The sequence below is a fragment of the Ambystoma mexicanum genome, chromosome 10, assembly GCF_040938575.1.
Source record: "Ambystoma mexicanum isolate Mex_15411 chromosome 10, UKY_AmexF1_1, whole genome shotgun sequence".
NCBI classification, from domain to species: domain Eukaryota; kingdom Metazoa; phylum Chordata; class Amphibia; order Caudata; family Ambystomatidae; genus Ambystoma; species Ambystoma mexicanum.
This window is the reverse complement of record NC_090932.1, coordinates 230,444,497-230,471,958: the sequence shown is the minus strand read 5'-3', so window position 1 is coordinate 230,471,958 and position 27,462 is coordinate 230,444,497. Positions and strand designations below refer to the sequence as shown.

The 27,462-nt window shown below is 45.0% G+C and overlaps 1 protein-coding gene across 2 annotated transcripts in view; it reads left to right on the top strand.

The window, feature by feature from the left end:
- Nucleotides 1–27,462, top strand: part of LOC138491306 (collagen alpha-6(VI) chain-like) — a 253,249-nt gene that overhangs the window by 48,399 nt on the left and 177,388 nt on the right. Inside the window, exon 3 of one of the 2 annotated variants that reach the window (XM_069617747.1) lies at nt 26,730–27,448. In XM_069617747.1, coding sequence (XP_069473848.1) covers nt 27,406–27,448 — 43 coding nt within the window. In that variant the 5' untranslated portion in view covers nt 26,730–27,405. Of the gene's footprint in view, nt 1–26,729; nt 27,449–27,462 lie in introns of those variants that run through there. The other variant, XM_069617746.1, reaches the window with a different exon arrangement.

The following is a 27,462-nucleotide window of genomic DNA, read 5'->3' as shown; positions in this document are numbered from 1 at the left end:
CTGATAATTGGCTGGCTAGGGGCCCGTTCCCAGAGGAAGCCACAAAGAGGAAAAAGCTGTGGACGGCGGAAAAAACCTCTTTGCATGTTGATCCGGAAAGATAGGGTCGTGAGCCTCTTGAGGATTGAATTCCAGAAGCGAAGAGCTGAAGTATAGTTCTTGTTATTAGTGCAAATGTGGGGGGAGAATAGTCCACCTTGATGTTAGTGAAGCAGGAACTGTCTCTGGTTGACCAGTACATAGCCACACAGGAGTTCTGGTAGACACAGGGGAATTAGAAGACCCAATAAGTCCAGGGGAATGAAATTAGGGGAACCGAGAAGCCCAGGAGCGAAGCAGCGCTCGTTAGCAGCGTGGACAAACGAAGATCCATGCAAGCATCCAAGTGCGGAGAAGACAGAGAAAGCACACAGCAGAGCTGTGGGGGAAAAATGAGGAGAGAGAGAGAGAGCGCATGGAGCGCATGCGCTCTCTCTCTCTCTCCTCATTTTTCCCCCACAGCTCTGCTGTGTGCTTTCTCTGTCTTCTCCGCACTTGGATGCTTGCATGGATCTTCGTTTGTCCACGCTGCTGAACTGTCTCTGGTTGACCAGTACATAGCCACAGAGGAGTTCTGGTAGACACAGGGGAATTAGAAGACCCAATAAGTCCAGGGGAATGAAATTAGGGGAACCGAGAAGCCCAGGAGCGAAGCAGCGCTCGTTGGCAGCGTGGACAAACGAAGATCCATGCAAGCATCCAAGTGCGGAGAAGACAGAGAAAGCACACAGCAGAGCTGTGGGGGAAAAATGAGGAGAGAGAGAGAGAGCGCATGGCTGAAGCTGAGAGAAAAAGCACTGTGCGAAAACAGTGCAAGGAGGGAGGCTGAGAGGGCAAAAGGAAAGAACAGCACATCTGAGCTCAGGGGCAGCACCGAAGTAAACAGAAAACAGCGTCTTGACCCACAGCCAAACACAAACAGGGTTGCAATACGCCGGTTGCCAACTGGCTAAAGGCAGTCCGGCGGGGGCCATGATGGAAAAACAACTAGACCGCCAAAACACGTAACAGCAATGCATGATGTGCATTTCAATGGTGGTGGTTTCTCCATAGCTTCCACAAGCGCCCCTCAAACGGGCGTGTGACGTATTCAGTCTTTCTTGATAACCTGGGTGAACTCCCCAGCCCCAGGTTTCAAAGTAACTTAATTTCCAATGTTCAACTAAAAAGGAAAAAAAACAAAGGAATTCCGGGTTTGTGATAAAGTTTCGATGCAGTTCTTGGCACCTTCAATGTCGAGATGAAGTTCACTTCTCTTCTTGCTGAAATAACTACTTTCCACTTCAGCAAACAGTATCAATGTTATTGTGAGTCAAGATGATTTTCCACAACTTCTAGTTGTCCAAAATGAAATACCATAGTTCTTTGCTTGGCTAAGGTAAACACGACTTCTGGTAATGTTCATAAAAAACAGGTTGTATCTTTGTCAGGATGACTTCACAGAATGTCTACTTTAGCAACTTTCAACTGCAAGTAACTTCTACAAAGGTTTACCATGAGGGTCTTCTCCTTTTACTTCATAGTATTCCACCTTAAATTGTGCTACTGAAGTATCAAATCTACTGACAACCAAAGACAACCCATAGCTTCAATACTTCGAAACTTCAACAGGTTTCAGATAGAACAAGATTCACTTCATGGTACTTCAACACCATCAAGTAAGCAAGGCACTCCTCCTCTGAATATTCATTTTTCAGAGGGGTAGCCTCTTTACCATTCATGTCTGTCTGCAACATTGACAACCCAACATTGCCTTTAGGACACCCTTCTTTCTGCTTCCTATTGGCTTTGGTAATAAAGGTTGTATCAGCTTTAAGTATAACTATAAGTAGCACATTTCTCTTCCCTAACCTTGCCTTTATCCCTTTGGATTCTCCTAGCCAGGATAATTACCCAGAAGCTCTGGTGCCACTTTCTTGTCTTCAGGTAATTGTCAGACTCTGCACGTCTCAGATGTAGTGTGCAAAAAATGTGCAGCAATGTAGAAAGTAATCAGCACTTGCCTGTTCTTGCTTGACTGCCAGACGGTCCGTCTTGACTGCCAGTCCGTCCTGATGAGTGTGGAACTAAGCCCTGGAGGCCTCTCCTGTTCTACAGGTGGCTGTGAAGGAAACAGCCGGACCTGAGCAGCATGTCCAGGAGGAGCTGCGCGTAGCGAAAGCCAAGGGAGAACAGCAGATAAGCATGCCTATCCATGCGTAGAGTGGAATATGTGCGGCAAGCAAAAACACACACTACGGCTCGAGATGAGCAAAGCCGTAACAAACAGAACACACAAATAAGGAAATAAACGGCTCACAGAAACAGGCAGCAGAGCCAAGCCAACAGAATCCACAGTCGGAGTAATGACTGAAATAGAGATGTAACACAGAATAATAGGAAAACGGAAAGCGGGAAGGCTTAACCAGCGATGAGAAAACTAGCGTTCTGCTTCATAAAGCAATCAAAAAGCAACGCGCCGGGCAGCTGGTCCAAAAGCCTTATAAGGGAAACACCTGCGCTTGCTGCCCTCTAGTGGCATGACTAGAATGATAGCGTCTGCTAATGCAATGAGGACCCAGTTGCTGCCATCTTGGGAAGGTTATATTTTGTATGAAGGTTTTCGAAGCCAGCGCTTCCATAGGGACCAGGAGGCGGAGTTTCTCCTAACAGTAATGCTTTTACACAATTAGCTTAGACAATGCTGGTGTTCTATTTGGTGCACAGTAAGGTTTACACCATTCTTTGACTTTCGAAAGGTGGATTTCAGTCTGCCTTGGGAAAAACTTTGTCCGCTCTTGGCTTCGGCAATGCTTGCTCTTTACAACTTCTAACGGAAATGTTTAACCACTTAACTTCTTTTAGCAAAATTGTTTACCAGTTCTGGTACAGATTCAAAGGTCATCTTTATTTCCTGAATCGTTATTAGGCACACGCGACCATTTGATTAAAGTTCCACAATGAGGTTTCTCTACGTGAGTGAAAGAGAGAATGTTTGTTTATACGCAAGTGCTACAATTAAAGTTTTCAATTGTTAAACAATTAATGGTCGAGTTAGCCTCATTTTGGTCATACTCAAGCGTTTAATTTTCTGGATAATGTAGCCGGTAGTGCTCGCGCAAGGAATCAGAACACTCGGTTAAACTCACGGCTTCTGTATTTCTTTCGGGAGCTGCAGGACTTATACGACTTTTGACTTCACTCTAGACCCACACCCTTCCTCGCTGAAGGCATCTCTGGTCTGGCCATCTCTGGTCTGGCAATTATGGGGCTCCTTTCGCTCGTGAGACCCACAACTTCACAGCACCTTCTGACCACCGTCTCCGGCGCGCTTCCTGCTGCACAATCTCTATAATCAGGTTCACATATGGAAAAGCAGTCTTCCTTCCTGCCTTCTGCTGTACAACCTCTGCCTATCAGAGTTTGGGGGAACAAAGCACTCACAGGACAAGCATGGGAAATCTGCTGAATCAAAGTGCCAGCGTCCCTTTGGTTCTCCCACTTCTGCCTGTATTGCCAACACTGTGCTTTCTTCCTCTTACTTTTACTACTGCTGCATGCACTCCAACCACAGTTCCAGCTCCTTCTAATGGCCTACACCTGAGGGTCCTTTTTAAGCCTCGCAACTTCCCTCAGGTGTGGGCTATCAGACTTGATAGACTGACTACTACGACAACATTGCTCTTCAGTCCTCTTGCTCGTCCCAGTAGCTACAGGATTATGGGACTTGTAATCCCCAACAACAAAATCAGTTTTATTTGAGCAACTTCCTATTTTTAAGGGTATATTTATTTCCCTTAAAGGTATTTAAGGATAAATCATCAGATTTCACTGGTAAAGAAAGGGACGGTTTATTTAGGGCAACATTTATAGATTCCCTTTCAATGTACCTTTGAATGTAAATGAATATTCTATGGTTAGGGTTGTCAAATTATCTTTCCTTCCTTAGTGTTTTTTTCGGTTATTCTATTACCTGTGCCCATATCCACAGATTGAATTGGTGGTTCAGATACATCATAACGATAATAGGCCATTACATGCTTTGTAAACTTTAAAGGATTCTCCCCTTTTAAGCATACACACTGTGTCTCATACAACGGGATCTCCTCACCACCCTGGGTCTTGTCTCCTCCCAGGTGATCCAAGTTCAGGATCAGGAAGCATCTGCCTTTCCCTGGCCACCTGGTATGAGACCTAAGGCAGGGTTTTTAGTGAGTGATCTGTAGGAGTTATCACAATATCTGACCCTCTTATAGAGTTCGACATGCACATAAAGACTGGAATTGTGTATTTTCCCATCACAATGTTCTTATTTTATTTATTATTTAAGGTGCAGTCCTAGCTTGAGAGCAGCAGAGTGCTGTACGGAGTGTGGGTAGCGAGCATTTGGGTTGACAACTTTTAAAAGTAACGCATTACTGTGAGTTGAGGTTTGTGCGTCGGTACGTGCAGCTATTGGAATTAGTCCTTGGTCAGGTGTTGTTGAAAAAGCCATGTTTTGAGAGATTTGCGAAAATTGGAGAATTTTGCGGGCATTCCGAGCTGACACAGGGTTCGAGTTCCAGAGGTGGGTGCATGACAAGAGAAGGATTGCTTGCAGGTCCTCTCTTTGCGGACAAGTTGTTATTCAAGCCGGTGGGTTGATTTGCTGCGTGAGGAGCATGCACCACAAGATATGTGGAGCTTAGCCATCAGGTACGCTGCTTCGTAGATGATAAATGCAGTCTTGAACATATGCTGGCCTGGAGAGGAAGCCAATGTAGTTTGCATAGGATGGGGGTGATTTGGTCAAATTTCCATGCACCTGTAATAAGACGTGCTGCTGCATAGTTGGTTGCTGTTAGGGGAGCCAAGTGAGCAGCTGGGAGCCCTGTCAGGAGAGCATTTCCCCCATCGAAGTGCAAGACCACATGTACCTGCACTGTGGTCTGGATGTCCTGCAGGGGGGTGAAGGTTTTGATTTTTCGAAGGGTCGAGATTCGGAGTCAGGCTATTTGGGCCTTCTTGGCTATGTGTTTTTGTAAGGACAGGCTGCGGTCAATAGTGAAGTCTAAGGATTTGGCTGAGTCAGAGAGTTGTGGATCAAATCCTTCTAGGTGCATATCATTGAGCCATTGATGGACCCGGTTTTTTCTTTTTAACATTGTTTTATTGGCATTTTGAATTTTGAACATTAACAATAACTATCCCCCTTCCAAACCGACCTCCCTCCTGCTCCCTCCAAGACCCTCGCCCCATCCCTGGATCGCCATAAGGTGAGTCTTCTGAGGGTAATTTTCTGGGTAAATCAAATCGCAGCTTATAGTATATCCAGCAGCCTTAGTTTCTGGGGCACCATTGTTCGCGATAATCTTTATGAAGTAAATTTAGGACCAAGTCCCACTCGGTTTGGAATTTCGCATAATCTCCTTGGATAGTGTAGGTTACCCATTCCAGTGAGGTGTAGTGCCATATTTTAGCTATTGATTCCTGTTTGTTGGGGATTGTGGTTTGCTTCCACTTTTGCGCAATTAGGGAAAGAGCCGCCATACTTAGGACCATATACGCTTTCCTCTGTGGCTTGGTCAGTAGTGTGTCCAGCATATCGCTCAGGCCCAGACAAGTTTATTTTTTAGCGACCAGACTGATGAGGATTAATACAGTCTTGGATAGGTTTAGTTCGAGGTAGGCAGTTGACATAGAGGACTGGATGACAGCTAGGTAATCGCGGAGACAAAAAATGCCTGGCATGCTATTTACTCTCATGTACAACTGAGTATAGTTAACATATTGGTGCATGGCTATATTGGGATCTTTGAGGAAAGTGCCCAGAGGCTTGATTTAAAAGGTTAAGAAGGATTGGTGAGAGAATGCCGCCTTAGCGGACTCTTCCGGAGACTTGGAGTTGGTTAGAAGGCAACAAGTTCATCTTGACTGCCTGGTGTCTGCCTGAGAGGTAGGAGGTAAATCAATTCAGGACAGTGCCAGAGAATCCCATACTGTCAGCAAGGTGTGAGAGAGGGATGCAGTGTTCGATGGTGTTGAATGCAGCTGAGAGGTCAATGAGGATGAGGAGGCATGAGTCGCCCTTATCCATGATCTGCAGGGCATCATCTACAACCTGGATGGTGGCTGTCTCGATATGACACCTGGTGCGGAACACTGACTTAAAGTCATTTAAGAGGTACAGTTCTTTGATTCTGAGGAGATTTTGGAAAAGTATGAAATGTTTGTAATGGGCCGGTAATTGGACAGGTCGTCTGGATCTAGCGTTCATTTTATCAAAAGAGATCATATGGGACCAGTCTAGCAGTCTAGGGGGTGTCCGGGAATTACTCTTCTTTGAGGGAGGCATTAATGATGCTGAGGCGCACGTTGAGCGTCAGGACCTTCAATTGTTTAATGATGGATGCCAGGAATATATATCGTCAGAGTAAGAAGTAGGTTTTAGGGAGGGAATCATTTTTAGGTGATCCAAGGGAGAGAGAGGAGAGAATTTGGTCCAGAGGACCAGTGTACGTGCCAGGGTGCAGCAGGCACTAATGATGTGAGAGGTTGATTCGATGGTCGCTCAGATTTTGTCTCTTTTCTCAATAGAAAATGTATTGATTCTGTCTCATTTTGCTAACTCAGGGTTGGGCGAGGATTTGGTACAATGCTTTACCACTTCTAAGAGGGCTTTGCTTCTGATAGAGGCTGCTTCAATAGTGGTGTAGTATTAAGCAGCTTTGGCCTTGGTAATCAGAATCCTATGGATGGCGTGGAGAGATTTGAAGTTGGTGAGGTCTCGTACGTTTACAGTTTTGATGCCACCATCTTTCTAGGGCTTTGATTGAGCATTTGTTGGAGGCTAGCTCGGGGGCGCACCAAGGGACAGATGGTTTAATCTTAGCCCGGCTGGTTTTCGGGCGCATGAGTGTTCACCAGTTTCATAGCGCAGTTGTTGAATAATTCTATGAGGCCTGAGGCATTTCCGGTAGTGTGGATGTCTGAAAAGTTTGCTTCTAGCTTATTGACCGGGAAGGTATTGAATGAGCAGCATTGAGTAAGGGTGCGTTTAGCCTAAACTTTGTGGGCCTTAGTCGAGTGGGTGAACGATAAAGCACAGGTGATATGGGGGATGATGTGAAGACAAATTCTAGGGTGTTGCCTTTGTTGTGCGTGGGGGAGAGCACAATTTGCTTAAGGTCCATGTAACCAGTCAGTGTGAAAAGCATGCTCTAATTAAGATGTCCAAAGTCTACACACACCCTTATCTTTTCATTGATCTTACATGGCACTACAACGGGTGATAACCACTCAGCAGCCTCTACTGGCACATAGAATTCTACCCTAGCAGGACGTCCTAATTTTTGTTTTACCTCTACTCTCATGGTCTAAGGGATGTTCTTTGGTCTATAAGCAGCTGGTAATGGCACCTTTAACAATGATTCTAGGTACATAGCCCTCTCACTCTGCCCAAGACCACTTTGAACACCGCTGGAAATTCCTTTTCTTCATGAATTCCTGCTGGATCAGCTTGTGTGTTTAGACTTTTTCAGTGTTGTTGGGGTCAATTTTCCATTCAGTGCTACTTGGTCTTTCCATTCCAGGACATTCAACCTTTTATGTGCAATATACAGGGTGATTACTGCTAAAATACCCTTACATTCAATAAACACAGGGTTGCATGCCTCCATAATTAATTTGGGCCCTAATATCCATGTGGGTTCCATATGTCTGTTTTGCACACTTTGGGATCAACTGCCCTGTTACGTACCTCATACCACCTTTTCATGGACACTGTGGTGTGTGGTGAATAACGTCTCCATGCTATCGATCTTGTCTGCACACTTTGGAGGAACATGATCTGGGTAGCCGGGATGAAGATTGAGGATATAGTATTACCCACATTTAACCCTGCTTCCACCTCTGTTCCCTTTGCTGGTGACTGTGAAATGACCGTTCTGATCATATTTTATACATTTCTGGCCTAAGGCTGGGCATGATCATCAGTTAGCATGGGGATCTATCTTGCTGCATAAAAAACACCTTTTTTTTAGATATGTTAACCTAGTGAGTATCCTAGTATCCTTACCGCCTACTGCTCGTTATAATGTTCATCTGATTTGTGCATACCTGCAATTTGTTTGGCTACCTTGAATCTCAAGTGCTCTTTGTCCTTGACTCCCTTCGCCCACAATTTGGTATGCTTGACTTTCTTTGCTATAACCATAGCCTCCTCTAATATGGGATTACCACACATTCTCAATCTATCTTGAATTTGGGCGCTGTTAGTGTGGATAGTGATATGATATTAGATAAGCTAATTGGGTCCCAAGCCCATTCCAAAATAACATGGCACTACCAAGTTGTCTAGAGTCACAACATAATCATCTATACATTTGCCTGTTTGTGAAACTAAACCTTTTAGCAATTGATTCCCATGTTAGTTTTGGGATATTTAAGGGTGCGGAAGTAGACGCGGGACACAAAGGCACAAAGGTGACATGCTTGTGGGCTTAAACCTTTATTTTACAGAAAATAAGGAAAAACCCTGTCTGTCCCTACCACTAAAAGGGGTATCTTGCCAGGCACTGTTTGGCACATAATGTCTTCTGGAATTCTTCCAAGTACTGGTACGAGGAAGATGACGATTCTTGCACTCTGGTTTCAGCAACTGGTTTTACCCCGCAGATTTCTCTTTTGCCCCCACTTGGTTTACTGCTGCCCCTCAGGGTCTTAACAGGGTCTTTGCTCTGCCCCCTGCTTTTTAGAGCAATTACCAATTCCTTAACATAGTTCTCTTTACAGATTCTCTCAACTCCAAGGGCTTGTTCCTTGCCCCTGCTCTGCTGGTTGTTTCTCTCTCTGGCTCCCAGCTTCTCCGGGCTTCGCTCACCCCTGGAAGTTGTGTGGCGGTATCACAGCCCTTGGTCCCTATTAGTAGAAAGAGAATGGGAGTGTTTTGACCCTAACTGTGTGGCGGAATGTGTTGGGGGTACAGTGGTAATGGTTATACCACGTTCTCCCTTGATCGTTTTCCCTTCCTCCACAGAGGGGGTCTCCTTCCATGGGATCTTCCCGCTGAGTACCACCCTCAGGGGAACTATCTGGTAGCAGCTTCACCTCCCTGGAAAAGGTCCCTGTAGGGAAGAAGTGACCACATCAAGGGATTTGTCCCAAAAAAGCCTAACTCTTCTCTAATTCTAGGAACTATCAGATGTTCATGAGCAAACTAAAAGGAAAAGGGCAAGTACATGTGCTGATGAGTTGCAAAAAGTGCTTTCCAGAACTCAGCACGGAAGGTTGCAACATCTGTCTTGAGGGGACCACCTGGCAAAAGCCATTATATGCATTCCCTTGCTGGTCCTGTGCTATATGAATAGACATCACTTCTTAGGGCCCAACAGATCACTGAAAGAGGGTCTTCTCCTGTTGTCTTTCCATGTGCGGTTTACCATCAGTTGGCTCCCTTCACTGCTTGTCACTCATGATGAGGGCTAGCGGTCAGGTTCAATAAGAAAACAGGCAATTTTTTTTGTAGAAATATGCATTCAACCTGGGCCTATTGATGTTTTCATTTGATAACCTACCTATGTCATTTTGATATTAACATTTGAAGTATTGGCATTTGTGGGTAAATCAATCGGGCAAGGCTCTCACACAGCAGACAGGAGTGTGAGGTAGGCATGCTATCAAAAGGTAGACACAGACACACGGAAGCAAGTTTGTAAAACCTTTATTAACTTGAAAATGGGTTGGCAACTTCCTAACTGGCCCTATTTCTAAATGGGAGTAGTCTCAACCATCAAACTAATTCAAAAGGTGAAAGGGGACCCTGACGTCTATGGAAACAAGGCGAGTCACCACACACAATAGAGACACCAGACACAAGGTTGTATTCCCAAAGCTAGGTTTTTATTGCAAAGCAAAAGTCTCAGTTGGCCAACTCGGTCTCACGCCCCGCGACCTGTATCTCTAGACCTCGAGGGACGCAAGAGAGCGAATTACGTACATCAGTTACATATATACAAAATGCATATCAAACAATCAGCTATGACATGTTTAGCATCCCCCCCTTTATTGGGTTTCTTTGAACTTGGTGTGATGATGGACATCTCCGACCACTATGACACCTTCAAACATCTATTCTAGTAACAATTTGCAATTTGTGAGTGCGAAGGCATCTTTCGGTTATTGAATAGAACACAGCGCTTCTGTTCTTGGAAGTGAACTACATACGGGGGGAGGGGGAAGTTGCATTCCGGACCCTGCTATCTATCAGGTGCTATTCGCATCCTGGGAGCCGACATGCTCTAGCGGGCTCAGCAAAGGGGGGGCCGTAAGAAAAGCATAATTCAAGCCTTTAGTGGTATTATTCTAACATATTCTCCCATATAACGAGACTGGCTGGCAGCTGTGAAATGATTAAATTCCCTGCAGCTCTGCTTCAAGGCTACATTCGGGAGGGAGCCAGGCATTCTTCCTGGCGCTGCCTACGTTTGTGTTTCAGTGAACTCTTGTTATCCTCACGGCCCTGCGGTCTTGTCCTTTTCACATACAGACAACAATGTTTCACAGTCGAGCAGTGTAAGCGGAAAATATAATGCGAAGCAATAGGAACAGAAAGCAATGAGCAATGGTTAGAAAACAAAATGGCGATTCTTGTTACATCAAAATGGCCGTTCATTGGCAAACTCGAAAACCTATATTCTGTCGTATCGTGCATGAGACGGTTGGCCCACGGCCACCAAAATGCGTTTGCGGTCTGAAAGTAGAGGTATCCGTATTTCTAGACTGACAAAGGTAGCAAATGTCTGTCAGTCAAAATAATAAAGATGTCTGTGTCAAACCTATGCTTGCCCTTACCTTCTTCTAGAACAATAATGTGGACGGCATTGAGACAAAATAAAATAGTGAATCAAATTAATATCAGGATGACACTGGAGCTGTCCCACAGCTCCCTTCCCGAAGCTTGAGTTACTTTGGATTCAACATAGTGCACACAAAGTTCCTTCAGGTTTCTAAGGGCTTTCTTTCTCCACAGACTTAGAAGCCCAACTCATCAACTTCTCTCAGGAATTTCACAGTTCACAATATTTTGCTTTCACACGACTCTCTTGCTCTGGTTTCATCAGGGGTTTACAATTCCAACAACTTGACAGTTCAATGGTTTCTCTTCACATCAGATTCTCTTGTTCAAAAATGGGGTTCCCTTCCCCAACAGTTAAACAATTCTCAAGAGCTCAACAACTCTTCATATCAGAGACTTTCAAGAGCGCACAGTTTTACTCAGCCCTGTGCGGGACCACTCTGATACCTTGGCTTCATGGGATCGTGCCCCCGGCACTCTATCACTTTTATCACAGTTCACAAACAGGGTTGTGCCCCAGGCACTCTTTAGCTTCTTTTGGGGTTTCAGTTTGCTCTTCCTATCTCGCGCAGCTTCCCTCTCATGCTTTCTCTTTTGCTCCTACTTCGAGCTTCTCACAACTTCCCTGCACTTTTGGAGAGTGATTCAGTTTCAACATAGTCTTTCGACAACGTGTAAACGTACACGCGACCACTCCATTACTTTGTTTCCTTTGCTTTAACAATGATCGCTTTCACATTACAGTTAACAATGGACAATTGAAGCTTTCTCTTCAGCACGTCTTTCATCCTACGCTGTCATTTACATGCAACAAATTATCTCTCGTGCTTCGTGTGTTTCACCAACCAGGCTCTCATCTCACTTTGAACTCACTGGTTGTGATTACAGTAGTGTAAATTTTGCGCTTATGGTGCGTCGCAGTCAGGGGTTCCTCGCCTGCTCTCAGACACTCCTGGGCTGCCTCCCTGGCCCAGGGCAACGAGCACCTCTTCAAGGACTTTCCTTCAGAGATCAGCATACCCCTCAATGCCCTTCTGGCTACTTGTGGACTTGGCTCGCTCTCCAAGCTTTCACTAGCCTTCTCAAACCACAGGCTCTCAGCGTCTCGGTGCTCCGTTCTCGGACAGCAGATCTCACGGTGCTCAGGCTTTCCCAGTTGCCTATCAGCTTGTTCTCTGACTCGGGTTCCTTCTCGGGCTCCAACTCATTGTTTCTGTTTATTGCAGCTACTCCTTTTATACACCTGAGGAGTATTAAGAGGTTTCAGGTGGATACAGTCTTCACCCAGTGCCTGACTTCGACTGACCTTGTTAGTGGGACATTCATGCAATAGTAGAGTGCCTCTGAATGTAGTTTCTTCGTTATAATGGCACCGTGGTGTTTTGGCAAGGAAGAGTATACTGGCAAAATGCTCCTCTTCCTCGTCTCAGTCCTTTCATCAAAGGGATGGGGAAAGTGGGCGTCTGGGGAACAGTAAGCCATACAGGCTGAGGGCTTGTCCAGTAGGGAGGTGTTCGAAAAGGGAGATACCATGTCTCACCATTGGGTAATCCCTCCCCAATCCCAGAGGACCTTCTACCCAAACTATCCTCCCTCGCTAGACCGCCCCCAGGGTCGGGATCCAAAGCGATGGACCTTCCCTTGTCACCTGTTTAGAGACTCCCCTGGGAGTGGGAAGGAAATAACCCTCAGGTTTTTCACAGGAGGCAAAATTGAATCTGGGGAAGAAGAGAGCATATATGAATGCTTATGCGCAAGAAGTGGTTGATTTCATGGGTACTTGTGTATTATTCAACTGGTGAACATCCCCACATATAAGGTAAGCCACAGTCTTTACTACTGTGATGAATCTGGACAATTTGTCCCTTCTCCCCAGAGGGGAAACGACCCCTTTGAGGCTAGGGAGGTGAGCCCGCTACGCAAGACCCTCCCTAGGGGTCTGGGCAAGTGGGACCTCACTGGGAGTGACTCTTCTCTTGGGGACAGGGACTCCCATTACAGCATGAAACTCCCTGTCCAAACCACCCTTTCTGCATACATGGATGTTGGAAAAACAGATGCATTCATTGGTACAATTATAATTCGCAAAGATCCTTCTTTGACCCTATTGGTTTCAGGTAATGGCGCGTCTTGCCTGATTGCCATGATCAATGAAGACAGACATCCTTTCCTTAGCTCTAATGACATATTTAAGAAGAAAACTAACCTTGAATGAAGAGGGAACGCCCACGGTGGGAGGAGAGCAAATGCTACACAGAGGTGAGCTCCTAGAGCATTGACGTCTTGAAGGGGTGGAGACACTTTGAGCCTCAGAGCCAGTGGCGACTTGTCGAGTGTGAAACCTGCTAGCTGGAAGACGGGTAACTTGACCGTGCAAGAGGCTCTGGTCAAGGGGAAGGGGAGGATGAGAGCCAACCATCTTCTTGGGTTGCATGACCACTGGGGGGCAGTGGTGGGCCTGGTGCCCAGCAAAAAACGCAGAGATCCAAGAAAAGAGAGAATCCCAAGATCCCAAGCTCATACCAACAGGCACCTTGCCTGCCACTAGAGTAACGGACAGGGAAAGAGATGATGAGACCAAGTGGAGACGAGAGAGATCCAACACTGTGGGTTTACAAGAGCACCAAAACTGACACAGGTATGAAACACTGAGAGAGTGTAACTGACACGCAGCCAACTTATCCAGAGAGAAAGGGATGCAAACAATGTTATGCAAGGCTGGGATATGCACCAAAAGTCAGTTAAGTTGAGAGAATGTAACAGCCCCAAGGCCCTACTTATCCAGAAATAAAGAGATATGAACACTGTGATGCAAAGGCTGAGATAGCTGACAAAAATATGAAAAGTTAAGAGTATGGGACGGGCACACGGACCCTCCAGGTGAGAGTGGAAAACATATAGGGCCTCATTACAAGGCGGCAGTAAGGGATTACCGGTACCGATAAGGGCACCGGTACCGGTAATCCCTTACCGCCCTATTACGAGTTCCCTTTGTGGGTCCTACCAAGCGTTAAGGACGGGACCCACAAAGGAACTTTGGTGCTAATAACGGTACCGCAGTTTGCGGTACCGTTATTAGCGCCTTCCCCATTCCCATTGAGCCCTATGGGGGCTCGAATGGGAATGGGGAAGGGCCCTGGTGAATGGGGAATTACCGCCCCCGCCAACCTTGGAATGGGGCGGTAATAGCTCCACTCACCAGGGCGGAGTCAGTAAGGATTTGGAGGCAGCCATGGCGCTAATAGCGCCATGGTTACCTCCAAACGGTTGCCAGTCATTTGGTCGAAAACAATTGGTCGACTGGACAACTGGTCGAATCAATTTGGTCGAAAACCAAATGGTCGAATTTTTATTTTTTTTATTTTTACCCCTTTTTTGGTTTTTTTTTGGGGGTCCCCCCAACCCCCTTTTTTTCTTTTTTTTTTCTACACGAAAACCCACAAAACACATATATAAATAAAAATAAAAAAATTCGACCATTTGGTTTTCGACCAAATGACGTCGACCAAATTGCAGTCGACCAGTTTGTAGTCGACCAAATGACTGGACACCCTCCAAACTCCTAATGAGGCCCATAGACTCTGTACCAGAAAGCTGAAATTATCACTAAGAAGTATCAAGGAAGCACAAAGATAAATGATATATTTAAAGTGAGTGAAGTGAAGTTAAATACTCTGTACACAGACAGCAAAGTGTAGGAAATCACAGGAAGCGATAAAGATACATTTTGGTACAAGACAAAAAGACATTTTTCCCACAGAATGATTGGATTTAGGGAAGTCATAAGGCTACCAAGGTGGGAAGGAAAGAAGTATATTTTTCAAGTCATCCTGGAGGGACTGGTACATTGCAAAACTCAAACTGTTTGCTTTTCTAAGGGATAGAGAAATGCATACCGACGATAATTGTTAATTTCCACAAGCATTTGATATTCAAGCTGTGAAGACAAGCTACAAGAAACTGAAAGACTTAGACCCAGTCCTCTACAAGTGGGCCGGACAGAAGTCCATACTGGGGCTATCGTCTAAGCCTCTCTTTTCTTTTTAGTTAGTTGTTTTTTTCCAAAGTGGTAGAGCTAGTCAATTGCTATGTTTCGGGCAAAAAAGACTTTCTATTTGGACTTGACGGGCACCCTTAGCTTTACTTCCCTCATAGGGATAGGGCAAGTTAGGAGTTTTTATTTAATTTTAAACAAAGACACTGTTAAATATTTCATTAAGTTGTCCGCCTCCTTCTTCTGGTTCACCACACTACATTTCTCCTTCTTGCACATCCTCATCTCTGAGTACCAAATTCTGTCTCGACATTGTCCATCTTTCCAACATATCGACCATTCTATCAATAGATGCCACTATGGCCACAAAAATGAGTCAGAGATCCTAGGAAAAAAGGGGAAAATAGAAAGTTTAGGTATCTCGTAAAATGGGACAGCAGAACCGCCAACAGTGTAATTCTGCCCTAGCTGCTACCCTATGAATGCTGATGGCACTCTCTTACATATCAGAATACTTGAAGATTTGGAAAAATGTTGACATATTATGGAATTTCTCATGTATGCACAATATTGGATGTCACTAAACTTGCTTTGCCTCAATGTATGTAATATGAAGGTCACAATACGCATCTCTGGCAATCCCAAAGCACTCCTGTTTGTTTAACAACCCCACCTTCAATATCTCCCTCCGCGCCCACTGCTGATCTGCATTGAATTTCTTTCTAACGGGTAGGTAATGTTCAAGTCAGAGCCACCGTTCATTATGCAGATTAGCAATGGGCCTAACAATGGGCCTCATTACGAGTTTAGTGGTATTTCCAAGGTAAATCCTCTGAGATAACACCAAACGGATTTACAGTTAGCACCACTTGGTCCAGTGGATTTACCACAGGATTACAAGTGGTGGTAGGTGGTGTAAATCCCCATTTTCTGGAGTCCATAGGACTCCATTGGGGATTTCTGGCGGAATTACCACTGGTTTGGGGAGGAAAAGTGGAGGATTCACTTCCAGCATCATGCTGGAGGAACACCCTCCACTTTTCCTCCAAAAATCAGCGTAATTACCAGTAGGTAATTCCACCACTGGTAATTCTGCAAAAATGTGTAATTTGGCGGTGCAGGAAAAATTGAGGTAACTGAATTACCTCCACTTTTTTCCTGAACCACTAAACTCGTAATGAGGCCCACTAACTGTCATGTTGCATCTCTGTGAGATGCTCCAACTGCTGTTGAATCCCTGCTGGATTACCCATGCCCTCACAATGATCTCCTTCTGCAGCGACCATTACAACAGCATTTACAGTACAAAGGTTTTCCAGGCAGAAAGGTTGGCAAGCTCCAAAGATTACATAATTACACAGCCTGCAGTATTGTATATCTTTAAAAGGTCAGCCAAAACCCTGCAGTATTGTTATCATTCAGGTGAGTGCCGCTCAAGCAGAGTTGGAATTCTAAATCCTCTCCTTGCTGCATAAAGCACTGATTGGTGTCAATCAACTACCAATAAAAACTGCTGTTTCTATATTAGCCATGATCACAATAAAGAAAGTGGGGACAAACTGCCTCAAGCTAATTCTACAAGCTAAGAACAGGGATGGGGAAAATTATTTTTGGACAAAAGTTCATCTCATAGATAATCAGAGGCCTTCAAATCCATAATGGTCCATGGAAGCCATAAATCTGCTACCCACTTTCCCTTAACAGCATTTCATCATAGCACTTCCACATAGTGGCTGTCGTCGCACTGCAAGAATCCTATTCCTAGGTAGTAGATAAGTGCACCCCTTATGTAGAAGGTTGCAATTCTAAAAAAAATACGATTGTGTCCTTCAAAGTGTTGTACGTAGTACTAAAAAAGCAAATATTGAAAATAGACTGGAAATACATTTGAGTGAAAACCAGGAGTTCTGGGATTTGTTTAAATTAACAAGCATTGACACGACCAATCCGTCTAGCTTCATTTAATGCCTCTTGTAGTCTCAAATGTCAACCTACAGCCAACATAAGTGCAAAGACAGCCTTATATGGACAAGTGGCAACATCAAATGCTAGGTGCATCCTCATATAGTGAGGTGCTTCCATCATATGGTAGGTGCAGCTGTGTTGCTCTTGTGCAGCCAAATACACCCATTTTCAGTCAGCCTATGCCCAGGTCAATCATTGTGTGCCAGTTGTAGCCATATGTGCCAAATACAACCTTGTATGTTAGATATTGCATACATGTGTGTTGTTTATTTTCTTGTATAGCACACACCACAATGTAAATAGATACTAGCACAGTAAAAGAGTCTTTAAGTAACCACAGTGCAAAGGGGGAAGCAGGGCAGCTGCTAAAGTCACGTGTAGAGATAGGTCTAGTTGGCAAGTTCATCAATTACCATGTGTTTAGGACTAGAAGGGAGGTGACTTGACTAATGTTCTTGCTAAGGTTTTTTCATAAAGTTGAGGTTTCCACTGAGACCATTCCAACCCCTAAGACACTGTATGTGGTGATGAGAACCTTCAAGGGCAGTAATAGTTGCCTTATAATAATGAACATGCAAAGTCTATATTCTGTGCATTTCACTGCTGTTGCCGAATGCTGCCACTGTGCACTTGTGCTCTGTCATGGTATCATTGCATGCTGTTATAGAATAATGAGCATCTAAAGTGTTGAATGGGTATGCTTGTTCACTGCACTGTTGTTGGTGAATGCTGTTGTAGAATAATTCTGCTACAGAGTCTCTTGGTATCTGCCTGAAGCCTGGAAGTGCCTTTGCCTGCAGTCCTGTTTTGCTCTCTACGCTGACCAGAAGACTCATAAACTGACTCATGCCGCGGAGTGGCCGCAGAGTCTGCTGCAGAGTCTCTTGGTCTCTGCCTGAAGCCTGGAAGTGCCTTTGCCTGCAGTCCTGTTTTACTCTCTACGCTGCCCAGAAGATTCATAAACCGACTTGTGCCGCGGAGCAGCCGCGGTGTCTGCTGCAGAGTCTCTTGTTCTCTTCCTGAAGCCTGGAAGTGCCTTTGCCTACAGTCCTGTTTTGCTCTCTACGCTGTCCAGAAGACTCATAAACCGGCTTGCGCCACGGAGTGGCCACGGAGTCTGCTGCACAGTCGCTTGGTCTCTGCCGGAAGCCTGGAAGTGGCTTTGCCTGCAGTCCTCTTTTGCTCTCTATGCTGCTCAGAAGATTCATAAACCGGCTCGCACCGCTGCCTGTGCCCCGCGGTCTCTGGGGCACAGGCAGCTGACGGCGTGTCGAGTCCTTGATGACCAGTGGATTTGCCTTGCTGAGTTCGCCGCTGGTTTTCTCCGCATCTACCTCAGCAATAGCATCAAGAATGTCAAGGGTGCCGGGTCCCTTGACACGGCAGAAACTCCTGCAACGACGCCGCATGGTTATAGATCCCAAAATCCACAATGAGGCCACTGACAGCACCCATGGAGGTGAGTGCAACAAGGATGAATGTAATGCAGCATCTTGCGATGGCTCCGTTAATCATTCTCGTAGTGTGCCCTGCAACTCACCATTCTCCCCCCTGTTTCTGCCGCCATCTCCTCCATTAACTCTAAACACTGATGAGTTTGAATCAAACAATATTAAAGTGGATTCCTGTCAGCCACATAATCTGAGCCTTGAAACTTCTGTAAACATCCCAGTTTCGGCGGATGTCATTTGTTTAAATGATATAACCGATTCAGAACTTTTACACGCCACAATTCATGTGGTTAATGAACTGGAACACGGTAACGGCGACCTAGATATCGACATTCAGTCTGACACCTCTACAAGAAAGGCAGACGAAATATTAAAAGACAGAGTAGATCTCAACTTCAGAATACCGAATCGCTTTGATTTCAGCATGACTACTATTCCATCCACATGTCATGAAGATATCTTTGTGAGTGCGGCGGACCACCTAGCCCCTCCCCTTCAACCAAGTGTACCTGTTCCCACAGTTTTGGGATCAGACTCGATCGAGGGCTCATCAAACACATCTGCTCTTGTGGCAGAAAAAAAAGGAAGCTGCTTATCCTAAAAACCTAGACAAGATAATGCTCAACATCTCTAATACACCTTCAAGACAAAAGACTCTGAGTGATTTGAAACAACACAAACAAGAGTCAGCTGTGACTCCATCTGCCACTTGAACCCATTTGATGAACGCTCAAGGCTGCCAACCATTTTTTGACCTGGCAGCACGAGAAGTTCGGCTGATAGAAAAGCAGACTTTCTGCATGTAAAAAGACAATTTGAGGAAAGCTATACTACAGCCAACCTCTCAAGAGCTAAGGCAAGGTCCCCAAACTGGAACAACATCTCGCAAAGAGGCTTATTAACAAATAATAGATTGGCTGCCAGAAAACATCACGCGACAATTAAGCCCCACAAGGACTTAACAAGCACCCCCAACACTATTCAATTGGGGCACGTCGGAGCCTCAATCTGTAAAGCAGACACGAATAAGGCTTGTGACACACAATTGGTTGCAGATGAAATCTTACAGGAAAGCGCTCTTCTAAACTCGAATGATCTCTTACCAGCTCGCCCAGCCCTTCAAAATGACAATGAAGCACCAAATCTGGCTAGTAAACACATCTCATCAGATGCCGCCGTCTGCAAATACATAATAATGTACTGGCAGCCACATCAATGTCAATGGCCCCTTTTGTCAAACTTTACGAATCAGTGACAAGCTTGACACCCAAACTTCACTACTAGCAACATTGAATGGGAAATTAACCAATCTGGAAAACTTTACACAACAACTGGAAACATGTTTGGATACCAAGGCCGAGACATCGACTCGATGGCAGAAACGTCTCAGTGATGTTGCAGGAAATTAATCTGTTCACAACGCTGACTTGATGAAGGAGTAATGGAGTGTGCAAAATGGATGAGGAAAAACTGTGGGCCTCTGAATATGCCTCCAAACTGCACCTGCACCCAAACAAAATCCGGAAAGAAGCTACAAAAGCCCAGACCTTCATTTTCAACCCTGAGACAAAACCCCATCAGAAAGTTAATCGCTCCAACATCGGCTGTCTGTCGACAGAAAAACCGGTCGATCTTATCGCCCCTCCAATAAATCCATCAAGTGTGTCTGCTCCTCTTTTAGTCGACACTGCAGAAAAATGCAGGAAAGTTAAAAAACATATGCCGAACCTGACATCGACACAAGACATTTGATTTGCCTTCAGAACTAAAAACACTGATCTTGGGACCAATCATTCAATCAAATTGCCACAGATGACAAATTCTGGGACCAACACTGCGGCCTTGGTTGAAATCAATCCCAAGATTAGCTCACAAGCAATCACAACGAAGACAGTGCCTCTCTCCCTACTGCAAACTCAATCTGATAAAGCTCCCCTAAGTCACTTAAATGACCCTGCCAAAGATAAATGATTGGCATCTAAAGCTGCTGATACAGTGCCCTTGAGAAAGAAGCCAAAATCGAACAACTCAAAGAAATTTATAAGGAATCTTACTACACCTCCGCCTGTTGATGTCACCAAAACACTTCTAAGCGAAAGCTTGTTGCTAGGATTACAACCCCAAGCTTTGAAGCACCTGATCTTTTCAAACGGTCTGAGACAGCCGCAAATCCAAAAAAAAGATCATGATTGAACGAACAAGATCATGACACAACTTTTAATTCAGCAGACCTCGCCAACTTATCGACATATTCCATTGATGAGGAGGCGCAATTTCAAGATACATCAGTTTCCTCCTCTCAGTCTGTTTAAAAAGGCGATTCTTCAAGTGGCTCTATTCACATTGTCGAGGACACCGAATACAACCAAGCAGAGCAACCTATTCCTGCACCCAAACAACAAAATAAATCCAGCAAATCCTTTTCTCCAAAAACTTACTCTGCTTGCTATAACAGACCGTTAAGAGGGAGTTCGCATATTCAAACTTCCCACCTAAATCCAAAATTCACTCAAGCTCAAATGAAAAAAGAAGGAAAAAGAAAAACAGAGAGATTGCAATCTGTGCACAACATAAATCAATCCCAAACAATAAAGATCTTATTAGAAAATATTTTGCGTGATAAAGAGGAAGACAATCTGAATCAACGCAATATCATGAAGCTCCTGCATTGTGTACCATCTCTGAGGACCATAAGATCAGAGGACATTGACATTGTTGAGTATGTCTCAGAAATGCGTGCCGACAAGGTAATCTTGCACATCCACTCAAAATTGATCAAAAACACACTCTTAGCAGCCAGAGATGAAATTCTCCTGTTCGGATATGAAATTTGCAGCCATCGTAAACAAAACCTTTCAAGAGACGCTATGCTCCATGACAACTCTCAATCCTATGCATCAAATTTAACAAGAAATTAGCATAGATGTCAGCAACTTACCGAAAGGAACAACAAGTCATCTTTGAGGCACAACACCAAAAATTATTCAACCAATCCAATAAACGATTCGGCACTGCCAGACTCGGAAGCCCAAACCATGGCTAGTTATGTAGCCATGGAACCCAATTGGAGGATTACGCCTTGATATCTTGGAACACACAGGGCTTTTCCCATCTATTTAATGAATGTGAATTAAGGAAAGAGAATTTTTCAATAATTTGCCTTCAAGAAACGTGGCTCCAACGCACACCAGTATGCAACGGCTTCACTGTTCTATTAAATAAGGCCAAAAAGAACATATTTGGCTGTCCATTCTCTGGCCTCTTAACATTAATGCAAAACAAAGATGACTGGTCAGTAATTGATTCCATTGAGCCGAATATTTTCATCCAGGCCACAGTGATAAAATCGACGACGGAAACAAATGGATCATGCGTTCACTTCTTGATAATAAATGTGTACCCATTTCACTGACTCAGTCACACAAATAATTGATGACCATACAGCCAAATTCCAGGAAATCTATATCATGATATGTGGCGACTATAATTCCATCTGGGTAAATGTCCATGGATCACCCAGTGATATGAGTACAATCCCAAACTCTAACAGGGGGAAACAGTGGCTCAACGAAATGAATTCCCGAAATGTTACTATGCTCAACAGACAGACCATAGGTTTTAGGGAGAATTCTCATAAATGGCTATTTTCCCTTACCTAATGAGCCCCTCAGCAGCTTTGCTGGATTTCTAGGATTTATTTTCTTCACCTGGTAAGAGTGTGAGCCTTTTTTCCCACTCTTACATGTGTTTTGCTGTGTGTGTTTGTACCATTTGTGTGATCTTGGGCTCTGGAGCCTCACCTACTCCATGAGCATCATTTTATTGTGTGTAACACAGCACCTTTAGTGCAGTGACACAGGGTTGTCTTTGAGACTTCCCCCTGACTCCATTTTTCTGGGACTTACTACTGTCTCCCAGAAACATGTAAAGTTGCCATTAACTTTATGTAGTCTCTTTAAATCACAGACCCAGTACAAACCATCTTACATGGAGTATTGGAAAGGGTTAATTCCTATCCCTTTTTGTCTGTGTCTCTTGGAGCACTGTTTCGCTCCCTTTACATCAAGACATGGCTTGTGGCAGTGGTAACTACCCTAACATTTCTACCGCGGTTATCTTATATAACCGTGGTATTGTTTTAGGCTATTATATTAGCCTCGAACATAAACCTGCTTGACCAAATACATTTTATTTTGGCTCCAGCTGGGTTTATTCGCCATTTCTTTTTGTTAAAGTCTTTCTCGTGTTCTTCTCTGCGAGCCAAACCAGGGTTAATTCCTTTGTTCGCTGTCTGTTCGTCTGCACAGAAGCCCTCCTTAAGGCGCCTGAAAGTCTGGGTAGGCAGGATGTGAGGAAGGGGTCTTAGGACCACTGCCATGGGTTCCCTTGGTAACCCAAGTCGCACTCCTGTTTAATTGGCTGGGTGACTGTCCTTGCCAGGACAGCCACCCTGCTCTGTGATTGACAGCCAGGCTGAATGAATGGGGGACAACTGCATAAAAAGCAAGTCTCTGTGACTGGATAGGCAGAGTCGCCACTGGAACGAAAGAACCAACGAGGAGCTGATGGAAGAGGACCCCTACCACGACTGAACCGCCCGGTGAAGCCCTGCTGCAGGTCCGAATCTTCAGAATCCGCCGACAGAGAAGATCCTCCAGGAAACTTCTTCCCTTGAGCTGGTGGGACCAACCAGTTTGCCCAAACTACAAGCCAGGACCCCTCCTCTGGTCGAATTCGCTGTACAGAGCTACAGTGGGCCGGATAGCCAGGAAGGTTGGACCCTGCTTGGGTTTTAAGGAGCGCACCTTTTATAAATTGCTTTGCTCTGCTGCTGGTTTCTTCCCTGGGAAGTGCAGGACCCTCCAGTCTTCCTACTTCGTGTCAGTCCAACAGTCGCTTCAGGAACCTTGATCTTGCTGGAACTATCAGGAATGTCTGCCTCACCTACAGCTTCCTCTCCGTTTAAGGTACTGTGCAAACCCGGTTGCTCGTTTCATTCAGCAGCAGGGAAAGTGTGTGAAATCTTTCTCTTATCCGACAGCTTGTCCTTCTCTTCTCTTTGAACTAACTTTTCTACCAACCAACCTTGTCCGAAATCTGTGCCTCGAACTTTACCGCTAACTACCCTGAACTGTGTGGTCTTGAGCAGAAGACTTTTGTCCCATTGACTTTGGCACTAAGCCTTTTCTACCTGATTCGATCACTGTAGTTCCTCTTGCTCTATTGCCCTGAGTACTTACCTGTTGGTGTGGTTCAATTTCTATTAACTTTGTCTTTCCCACCCTATTAAATTGCTGGAGTGCCATTTTGCTCCCACTTCATTTTGTGCGCTTAACTTGTCTGGAATTTAAGGGAAGTGGTGTGGTGTTTTACTTGAAAACCTTGAGTCAGTGTTTGCCTGAATCATAGTAATTGTTGTCCTTTGTGTAACTATTTGATACTGCTCACTTACTCTTGAGATAAGTCTGGCTGCTCAGCCATCGCTACCACTTTACTGTGTAGTACAGGCTTGTACCAAAGGTGAATTTGTACTGTCATTTGTAGTCTTAATTGTGTGTGGTGTTCCCAAAGGGTACTGCATATAATTCTGCCTAACAATAGGCGACATTCCGGTGAAATACACCCGGGCGCAAATGGGTTTTAAGAAAAAATCAGATGGCTGCGAACTCTCAAAGTGATTAAAAACCACTGAACAGGTTATCATGCTGTGTTCTTTCGAGAGAGGGGCACCTTCTACCTTTTTTGTATTTTTGGAAGGAACTTGGGGTTGGTCACCCTAAGTTACCTGTCGGCAACCAGACGTGGACTCCCTGCTCACTGTGCTCAAAGAGGCACAGCTTCCCCTCACTAATGAAGCCCAACAAGGCTGAAACACGTGTATGGGGTTGCTGGTGGTACTCTTGTTCAGAAGAGAATTGCCATAGCATTTGGGTGCTGGACTGCCCATGTGGGCGGGACAAAGACTGGTATGCAAATTGATATTTCCCATCTGTGAAAGGTACAGTGAGCAAAAAGCAGATGGCTGTGAACTCTCAAAGTGGTTAAAAACCACTGAACAGGTTATCATGCCGTGTTCTTTCGAGAGAGGGGTGTCTGCTACCTTTTTTGTATTTAAGAAAACCCTTGATTACATCTGGGTATCAAACAATTTTACACATAAGATCAAATGCTTCTATGCAAAGAACTTAGGAAAAAGCGACCACGATGCGATTATATCTACTTGGACGGAGCCTGTTAACAAAGCCCCCAAATGCTATATTGGCGATCTAGAAATAAACCAAGGCCTAAATCGCCTACGAATGACTAACAATAACATCAGATGTTTAAGGAAGGCTTTTCAACTTGCAAACCAAAACGATTCAATCACTGTGGAATATGAAGCCTTACTGTCTGACTTTGAAAAAAAAATCGAGTGGCTTCCGAATAAATTATGTAAAGCCAATCCATCAATACAGAAAAATAATCGCAAACGCCAAGAGACAACTGCATCATAGTAAACAAATCAAGACCAACAAGGGCATGGCTGCCTCCAAACTCGGGTCCAGGTTCCCTGAGTGGGGAAATACCAGGCCATTCTGACCTTGGAGGGCCCGGTATATCCCCATTCAGGGAACCCGGACCCTGACCATCCCCATTCCCATTTGAGCCCCCATAGGGCTCAATGGGAATGGGGAGCATGCTAACAATGGGCCTGTTAATGACGGGCCCGTTGTTAGCATGCTGGGCTGCTCGCGGGACCCGCTAAGTACGTCTGGTAAAACCAGGCGTCCAGAGCGGGTCCCACGAGTGGACGTCGTAATGGGGCGGTAAGGGGTTAACGGCTCCGGCACCTTTACTGGCGCTGTTAACCCCTTACGGCCCACCTCGTAATGAGGTCCAATGTGTTAGCCTCCTGACTTGACGACAAAAGCGATGGTTGATTTTGATCCTGATTCTGACTTTGATTTTAACCTTGATCTTGATTTTGACTTTGACTTTGATTTTTGATTTTGGCACTGATTTCGATGTAATCTGCACTAATATTTTGCTCTATAGACAACATGTAATATGAAGTTAGAAAGGATGGAATTTATGAAAGATGTAAAAAAAGTTTTTGATTTAAAACTATATTTTACAATAAAATAAAAAATAAAAAAAAATAAGTTTCTGTATGGTAGTATCTCCCATCTCCCTTCTCTCAATCTCTCAGTGCTTAGGTTCCAGAGGGTTTTCATTATTTATATTGATTGATTGATTTATTTATTGATTTATTAAGCGCCTTACACCAAAGCGCTGTACAATTGAACAACATAATACATAAACAAACAATATAACAGTTGAAGCAAATACATTATGAATCAGACAACAAAACAGTGAAAAGAGCAATTAACTGAAGGTGATAGGTAGGGAAGGGGAGAGGGAGTGGGAGTGGAAAGGAGGGGAGTGGAGGAGGAGGGTAGGAGGAAGGAAGGGGAAGGGTGAGAGGGGAGGCAGGAGAGGGGGGAAATAGTTGGGGAAAGGATAAGGAGGGGGGAAGCAGGAGGGGGGTGATTCAGGGAGGAGAATGGAGGAGGAGAGATTTAAGGGAAGTGCGGAATGAGGTGAAGGTGGGGGTAGAGCGGATAGCAAGAGGAAGGGAGTTCCAGTGTAGAGGTGCTAGGAGTTGGAAGGAGCGGAAACGAGAGGAGGCACAAGGGGACGGAGGTACAGTGAGAAGGAAATGGTCAGCGGACCGATGGGAACGGGAGAGAGAGTAGAAGGAGAGAAAGGATGAGAGATAAGGGTGAGCAAAACCATGGAGAGATTTGAAGACGAGGCAGAGAAATCGAAATTTAAGTTGGGAGTGAAAAGGAAGCCAGCCAAGGTAATAGAGAGAGGTAGCGATGGAGTCACGGGTGGAAAGTAGACAGAGGGTACGAACAGCAGAGTGGTAGATGGATTTAAGAGGGGCAAGATGAGAAGTAGGAAGTCCAAAGAGTAGGGAGGAACAGTAGAAGATGAGGGAGGAGATTAGGAGTTTAGTAGCATGGAAAGTGAGAGAAGGACAGATTTTGCGAATATTGAAGGGGTGGTAGCGACAGGTGTGCGAAGTGAAGGAAATGTGTTGAGAGAAGGAGAGAGAGGAGTCAAAGAGAACCCCTACGTTACGAGCTTGAAGAGAGATAGGAAGATTTGAGGGAGGAAAGTGAATGAATGGGGGAGGAGAGAAAAGGGGAAGAGAGTTAGAATGAAAGAATACAACTTCGGTTTTGTGAGTGTTAAGAGAGAGAAATCTTGAGGCTTAACACTTATCTCTGAGGCTTAACACTTATGGATTTTTAAGTTACATCCCATGCTTCTAATATACCACATCAGTATCACGCTCAGTCTCTCTTAATGTTATTTTGATTTCTGCATAGAGCCGTTTGGTTGTATCATTTTATGTCTTTTTGGGTGTGCTTCTGCATGACTTCTTATCGTGTGACCTGTCATTTTTTCTTTTGCTTAGATGCCTGCCAGCCTGGAGACTGCGTGACTGGGACTGTGCCAAACCCCCTGCGATTACACATGGATCTGAGCGTACTGGTCGACTCTTCCTTTAGCTCACCATTTTCCCTTGCCGGAATGGTGTCCAACTACCTCAGCACTGTCCTGGATGGGCTTAAGATCTCTCCCAACCCGGAGCACCCAGAAAACACCACTCGGGTTTCCCTCTTCCAAACTGGGTCCCACATTTGGACCTCCATGCTCCCCAACGCATTCAGGAGTGGATCCTCTAGACATGATTCCTTCAGAAAAGGACCCTTCAGAGTTTGGCTTCACCCACCACAGATCCAGACAGGACATGAAGCAGCAAATCCAGGTAGCCGTGGTGCCCAGGACTCCTGTGCTCCCACTGGAGCTTGCTTTGGAATGGACAATGGAAAGAGGCTTCCCTCATGACTATCCCAGGCGGGTGAGGGGCATGTTGGCCGTACTGACTGGGAGCAGCAGCCACTGGGAACTGGAAAAGCATGTGGCTCTCGCAGAGTTTGCTAAATGCAAGGCCATAATCCTGTTTGTCTTGATGCTTGGGGAGGGCCCAGCTGCTGAGGAAGTGGAGGCTGCTCTTAGCAGCGTGGGGATCGCCCCTTGGAAGTACCATCTGTTACAGCTGGCATCGACTCAAAAGCCAGAAATGGAATATGCCAGGAGGACAACTCTGTCATTCCTTCCGGCGTGTCTTAGGTGAGACATTTTTT